The sequence below is a fragment of the Artibeus jamaicensis genome, unplaced genomic scaffold (genome assembly GCF_021234435.1).
Source record: "Artibeus jamaicensis isolate MK-2021 breed Jamaican fruit bat unplaced genomic scaffold, CSHL_Jam_final scaffold_612, whole genome shotgun sequence".
Classification (NCBI taxonomy): Eukaryota; Metazoa; Chordata; class Mammalia; order Chiroptera; family Phyllostomidae; genus Artibeus; species Artibeus jamaicensis.
The window spans coordinates 14,519,117-14,526,695 of record NW_026522049.1 but is presented as its reverse complement, the minus strand read 5'-3'; the positions used below and the strand labels follow the sequence as shown (position 1 = coordinate 14,526,695).

Below are 7,579 nucleotides of genomic sequence, written 5' to 3'. Positions count from 1 at the left end.
TGCATTCACTGGGACAGACAAGATTCTTAAAGACTCGAACCAACTTCACGCGCAGGGTCCTCATTTCTACGGGTTCCGGGGGACCACCCAGCCGCGTGTCCCTCGAGTACCTCAAGCTCCGCAAGTTCCACTGTCCAGGAAAAATTTCCCGCAGGGCTGGGCGAAGCCCGGAATCGGAGTAATTGTGTTCGTACGTGCGTGCGTGCGTGTAGCGGAAATCCCGCCTCCCCAAGCCTACGATTGGCCGAGACTGCAGGGTTGCACTCCTAGGAGGAAAGTAAGCAGGATTGAAGGAAGCTGGAGAACCTGCGGGGCGGGGCGAACGGGATCCTTTTCTCCATTGGCTGAGTCGGTGGAGAAGCTTTGCTTCGATTGGCTGGAAAGCGGGGGCGGTAGTCCCGCGCGGGCACACCCCTCCGGCCGCGAGAGGAGCCGGGATCGCGGGCGCGGGCGGAGCCAGAGGCGGCTGGGAGGCAGTGTCCGCACGCCGCCGCTGGAGCTGGGCGGCCGGGCCTCTGCGTTTCAGGTCCTAGTCTCAGGGGGATAGCGAGGGCGGCCGCCCGCCTGGGCAGGGCCGGCTGGGGCTTGGGGCTGGGCCCAGCTGGGGCGCAGCGGGTGTGGGTGCGGCTGCCGGACCTGGGCCTGCGCGGACTGTCCGCAGCGCAGGTCTCGGGCTGTCTTTCCCTGTCTTAAGTGATTATTGTTTTAGATTTTTCCTGCATGTGTGAATTTTGATTAATATGTTTCACACTCCATCGACTGGTCTGGGGTAAAGCGACAGATGCGCGGTGCTGTCATTTGTCGTTGAAATGTGGGATTCTTGTCGTCTGTTTGTGTTTCCCTCTCGGGTTTGAGGGAAGGGGATGACATTGTGGTCCGGTCTCCTGTGACCGACCATTATCCTCAAGGTCTCGCTGACGGAGTCCAGGAGCCAGGCGAACCCCGCGTGGCTCTCACCTGGGTGGAAGTAGGCTTTCACTCTCTCCCTCACGTCTCTCCATCTTTCCTTCCTTTTTGCCTCCTCTCACTTTCCTCCCGCAACTCTTCTCCCTCCTGTCTGCTCGCTCTCTCTCTCTCTCTCTCTGCCGCATTACACCTGGCAGGAGGGTCTTTGTAACATTCTGACAAGCCTTAGTCTTCAGCATTTTTGTTTTGCCTGCAGGTGTGACAGCTGGGAGGAAGCTGGAGGAAAGATGCCCTCCGAGTCTTTCTGTTTGGCGGCCCAGGCTCGACTGGACTCCAAATGGTTGAAAACAGATATACAGGTGGGGCTTTGATCAGCCTTTTTCTTGGTGTGTTTCTGCCTCCATATTTAGATTCTGGTGAAGGTTTTCTTTAGGGTACGAAGGGCAATGCAGAACGGATCTTGCAATATTGGAGAAACAGGCTTATTTTGTAAAACTTAGCACATATATTTATTGTGTCCGGTTTTTATAAAGGTTTTTAAAATTTTATTTTTAGAGAGAGGGGAAAGGAGGAAGAGAGGGGGAGTGAGACATCAGTGTGTTGTTGCCTCTTTCGCACCCCCTACTGGGGACCTGGCCCACAACCCAGGCATGTGCCCTGACTGGGAATCAAACTGGCAACACTTTGGTTCTCAGGCCTGCACTCAATCCAGAGCCACACCAGCCAGGGATGTTGTGTTGGTTTTCATTGCCGTTTTCACCGAGTGTGTGGCTACATTTTATTAGTTATTTGTAAGTGCAAAAAGCTTGAGGTCTAGTTATATAAAACTTTGTGTTATCATTTTTAAGAGGTCTGTATCATTCTGAACTGTATCTTGGTAACTGTACGGTGACAGGGTTTAAGATGTTCAGTTAATTATGTGGTGGAGAACTGACATGCCACAATTATGTTTTGAAGAGACTTATTTTATGGTATCCTGTGCTTGTGCTTCTGGAGCGACAGGAGTTAAGTTGAGCTGTTTGCTTTGTCGTTGTGATTTCTTATTTAGAGCAGTGTTTGCGTTTTAGCATGTAAAACGTGGAAACAGCACATGATGCAATAGACACATGATGTGTCATAGAGTTGTACACTTGAAACCCACATAAACCCTATTAACCTAGGTCACCCTAATTAATTTAAAAAGAACATATGGAAACAAATGTTGCCCTTAAACTCGCTAATGTTTTGATTTAATAAGGTAATTGAAAGCTTGTGTAGAAATATGGAATAAACAATAGTGGTAATATTTCCATGGACTGTTCTTCACCCAGGGTTGTTTTTGTCTTGCAAATGACTTGGAAAAACTGCTTTTATAACTCCATAATACCAAAAAAAGAAATCTCTGGAATACTTTGTAGTATATGTATTTTTTTTCTTTTCTGAGGTTAAACAATTTCAGTATTTCTCAAGTAATCTACTTTTTATTTTTCAAAGTTTTTTAAAGATTATTTATTTGTTTATAGAGAGAGGGAGAGAAACATCAACGTGTGGTTGTCTCTCGTTTGCTCCCTACTGGGGACCTGGCTCACAACCCAAGCATGTACCCTGACTGGGAATCGAACCAACAACCCTTTGGTTCACAGGCTCACACTCAGTCCACTGAGCAATACCAACCAGGGCTCAAGTGATCCACTTTTTAAAATGCAATCTTATATGCTGTGTGATGGTTTATCAAAAGCCACAGATACTTGTAGTGAAGGAAAATTGCCCCTCTTATTTTTTCAGAGTTTTGAGTCCTGAGAAATATGAGAGCCAAGTGTTGAAGCTATGTCGTGGACAGTGGGATTCTTATTAGTGGTGTAATGTTAGGTTAAAAAAGCACAAAGTCCCTGGCTGGTATAGCTTGGTGGATTGAGCACAGGTTTGCGAAGCAAAGGGTCACAAGTTCAATTACCAGTCAGGGCACATGCTTGGGTTGCAGGCCAGGTCCCCAGTAGGTGGTGCAAGAGAGGCAACCTCACATTAATGTTTCTCTCCCTCCTCCCTCCCTTCCTTTCTGTCTAAAATTAATAAATAAAATCTTTTAAAAAATGAGATAAAAAGGCACAAAAAATTGAGTTGAGAAGTGGCATAGTAGTGATTCTTTGGTCATTGTCTTTTACGCAGCAGTTCCTGTCTGTTTCTTTGTCATGTTATTTTTCACCAGAGCAGGGGAGGTGAGAGATAATTTCTTATTTCTGAAACGTTGAGATTCAGGCAAACCGATTTTCAGAATTGTCTTTATATTACTGTTTATGTCTTGTGGGAAAGTTTTTGAAGTAGACAACTTTACCTAATGAAGTTTTTCTTTCTAGTAATCATAATCAAATAACTGCTAAATACAAGTTTTAGCATTGTGATCAAAAACCCGTTTAGTGCTGAGCTGAGTGCCTGCCATGAGTGAGGCAGGTATATGTACGAAGCATCACTTAGACTTTCAGAGTGCTCACCATTTTACGTTTGATTCATCCAGTGTGATGCCTAGTCCCTGGCCCTTAGAAGTTTTGAATATTATTCAGAAGTGTCCCAAACTCCTTCTAGGGGTAAGTGAAGAGACCCAGGTGTTGGGATTGTGCACCAGAGGAAATCTGTGTGATGGGTATTGAAGCTATTTAATATCTTGAAAAAGGTGATTGCTGGTTTTATATAGTTCTTCCAGCTTTGCCTATTAAATGTGAGGAATGAATTGTCATTGTTTTTATCCCAAGGAATCGCTAGACATAGCTCACTCTCTAGAGTCCTTCTGACAGATGTGTACTGAGGGTGCCAGCCGGGTACTGATGGATTTTACCTTGGTGTCTTTCCCGCCTGCAGTGGGGTGTGTCCCATCTCTTAGGCAGGGCTTTGTATTGGCAATAGAATTGACACCCGGTTAATGACAAATATGTGGGGCAGAAACCTGTTTCTTAGCCATAAGATTTAGCAAATCTATTTTTTTACGGCCATTTCTTTTTGAAATGCCCTAGAAGTTTTTAGGGGCTTTGGAAAGTAAAAATTTATGGAGACCGTGAAAACTTTTAATGCATGCGTATTATGAAGAACATAGATACTGATTCTAGACTTACTTTTTTTATTTCCTTAAGATTTTATTTATTTATTTTTAGAGAGAAGGGAAGGAGAAAGGGAGGAAGAGAAACCTCAATGTGTGGTTGCTTCTCATGCACCCACCCCCAATGGGCACTTGGTTTGCAACCCAGGCATGTGTCCTGACCGGAAACTGAACCGGTGACTCTTTTGTTCGGAGGCCCATGCGCAGTCCACTGAGCCACACCAGCTATGGTGGTCCTAGGCTTTCTTGATCGGAGATGTTTAGATGCGTCAGGCCTCGCACCTTGCCACCAGCTACCTCTATTGGAGCGCCTGTTCGCCGGCAGGGTTATTTCCAGTTTTTACATGTGTGTTCTTTTTTCTTTTTTAACATTTAAAAAATATTTATTCATTTTTACACAGAGGGAAAGAGGAGGAAAAGAGAGGGAGAGGAACATCAATGTGTGGTTGCCTCTCAAGGGTCCCTTACAGGAGACCTGGCCTGCAACCCAGGCGTGTGCCGGGACTGGGAATCAAACTGGTGACCCTTTGGTTTGCAGCCCTCACTATATTCACTGAGCTACACTAGTCAGGGCTGTTCTTTATTCTTTCAACTCTGTGTTCTGATTGTTGTGGAGGGGCCCTGGAATTGTGATGTTTTCCCGTGGAACTCTTGAAGAGGCCATAAAATAAGAAGTGAAGAAGTGTTAGCTATCTTTATTCCCATCACTGTTTGCACGTTTACAGTAGAAGTCCTGTCTGTTGCGGTAGGTAGGTTTCTCAGTGAACCAAAAAGTCAATGAAGCAAAAGAACTTTTACAAAAAATAGCACAGGAAACCTTACAAGCCCTTTAGTCTTAAAACATACATGTGTGTTTATTTACTGGTCTTGATGTAAGGCTCAGGGTCCAGGAATGGCCTTATCCTGTTCTTTCTTGGATAAGCTGGGCTCAGATGAATTTCCTACCATGTCTATTTTGGGCTCCTTTGAAGTGGAATGTGAAATTAGATACGTATAAAGCAATTTTTAAAACCTTTTTATTTTGAAATAATAATAGACTCACGGGAAGTTGCACAGAAAGTAGACAGGTCACTGCATGCTGTTCAGCCAGACTTGTCCAGTAGATACAGTTAGGTAACACCGGCCACAGCATGAATGCCAGGAAGTTGCCGTGGCTACAGCTGCCGCTCTTCTGGGCCGTTTCTTCACTGAAAGCATCCCCACAGCGCAGAGCCGGGCTGCTCCTTCCCCGCAGGGATCTCCCTCCCGCTGCCCTGTCCTTCCCCCCCGCCCCCCCACCTTCCATCCCTGGCAGCCAGGAGTCTGATCCCCATCTCTATAATCTTGTCATTTCGAGAATGTCTTATGGTATGTGACCTTTTGAGTCTGGCTTTGTTTACTCGGCAAAATGCCCTTGCGGTCCATCAAAATTGGTGAGTGTAACAATAATTCAACTCGGACCCTTATTTGTCTGTTCTTATAACTATCAATTTGAAATAATTAAGCATAAACATTAGTTTTTAAAATTTTACTTTGGCCCTGGCTGGTATAGTTCAGTGGACTGAGCGCGGGCCTGCAAAGCAAAAGGTCACCAGTTCGATTCTCAGTCAGGGCATGTGCCTGGGTTGTAGGCCAGGTCCCCAGTGTGGGATATGTAAGAGGCAACCACACGTTGCTGTTTCTCTCCCTCTCTTCCCTTCTTTCTAGAAGTAAATAAATAAAATTAAAAAAATAATAAAATTAAACTTAGAATTAAGTTTATACCTTGCCACTTTATGCTTAGAAATATTGGTAGATTAAAAAACGTAAAGGTGGGGGGGCTGGGATGGGAGAAATAGACAAAAACTGTACTTGAAAAATAAATAAAATTTAAGAAAAAAGAATTAAGAATATACTACTAATAATTTGAAAGCCTATTAATTTATTAACACAAAGTTATACCGACCATAGGAGGATATGTAAAAATCAAAAATGTTCTAGGGAATTTCTGATAATAAAACTCTAAATTAAAAACAAAACAAAACAAAAAACAAAACGCACAGGTGAACATTTTGGTCCATTCTGTTTTCAGGTTTTACAGTTCGTAGATGAAATGTGGAAATAGAAGACTTTATAAATATAAGTAGCTTACTATGGGTTCATGATGTCTTCTGATTACTTCCATGTGTTTTCTAGTCATGTTTTGGTTATATGTTTATATTTTGGGTCACCCTTGTTAGGGGTTTATACATTTTGTTAGTCTTTTAAAAATTTCTTTATTATTTTACTTTTTAAGACTTTATTTATTGATTTTGGAGAGAGGGCAATGGTGGGAAAAAGAGGGAGATAAACATCAATGTGTGATTGCCTCTCACGGGCCCCCCCACCGGGCGCCTGGCTCACAACCCAGGCATGTGCCCTGACCAGGAACTGAACCGGTAACCCTTTGATTTATAGGCCCACACTCAATCCACTGAGCTACACCGGCCATTGCTATTCTTCCTTTTTTTTTTTTTTAAAACAAGTAGCTTTTAGCTCTGCTTCTTGGAAAAGACTAATAGTGTCAAGGGAAAGATAACGAGTTTACCATTAAATTTCAACGACAAGGCTTTATGCAGAAGAAAATCGAGTAACATTTCAGGCACCCAAGGAAAGAAAATGTGAACCCATGTTTTTATGTTCTAGCAAAACTGACTTTCTGGGTAAAAGAGACACACACTTATCAATGGGTAAGAACTTGGGAGATACTGTTTCCGTGGGCCCTTTGAGTGCACAAAGGCCTGGTGACTTCTGACTGACTGCAGATGGACAAGAAGGCTGGCGGGGGGCATTACACCTGTATTTGTGGGTAGAACTGGACCGAACGAGTTTTAAAAGGGACAGAGCGAAGCATGTCCCAGCTGTATTGTTCGCAGTGTCTAATCTGGTCTCTGCATTGAATTTTTCCCTTGAGATGTACTTGTTATCTTGAGAGAGGCCATTTTTGAGTATTTCATTTCACTTGTCATCGTTTTCACGTTTCCTTTGTGCGCATGCGGATCACATCCCAGAGCCTTGAATGTTCTTACCTGCCAGTCTGTCATCTTGGTCGTTGCTGCACTTATTTCTGCTGACTGATTCTGTCATTGCTATTGGTTGATGGCCGTGGTTTGGGGCATGTGTGCACGCCTGGTCATTTTTTATGGAATGCTGGACATTGTAAGTATTATGTTCTTCTGTGCTGGATTTTTTTTTTTAAGATTTTATTTATTTATCTTTAGAGGGGAAGGGAAGGAGAGAGAGAGAGAAATATCAATATGGTTGCCTCTTCTGTATCCATGCGTCCCTTGCTGGGAGCTGGCCTGCAACCCAGGCATGTGCCCTGACTGGGAATTGAACGTCAGTTGTTTGGTTCGTAGGCCCGCGCTCAATCCACTGAGCTACACCAGCCAGGGCTTGTTTTATTTCTTTAGTTTTGTCTGGCACGTGTGTAAAGCCGGGGTGTCAAACTCACTTTTACCAGCCTTGCGGTTGCCTTCAAAGGGCTGAATGTCATTTTAGGGCTGTATAAATGTAACTACTCCTTAACAGTTAAGTGAGAGCTCCGCACTGCCGCTGGGTAGAAACCAGGCGGAGGGCCAGATTCGGACCTTGGACCTGGGGTTCGCC

General features: G+C 44.2%; 1 protein-coding gene across 1 annotated transcript in view; it reads left to right on the top strand.

Moving 5' to 3' along the window:
- Window positions 1-430: 430 nt before the first annotated feature.
- HERC2 (HECT and RLD domain containing E3 ubiquitin protein ligase 2) overlaps window positions 431-7,579 on the top strand; it is a 185,452-nt gene continuing 178,303 nt past the window's right edge. The window contains exons 1-2 of the mRNA XM_053658983.1: window positions 431-526; window positions 1,163-1,265. Coding sequence (XP_053514958.1) covers window positions 1,194-1,265 — 72 coding nt within the window. The 5' untranslated portion in view covers window positions 431-526; window positions 1,163-1,193. The remainder of the gene's footprint in view (window positions 527-1,162; window positions 1,266-7,579) is intronic.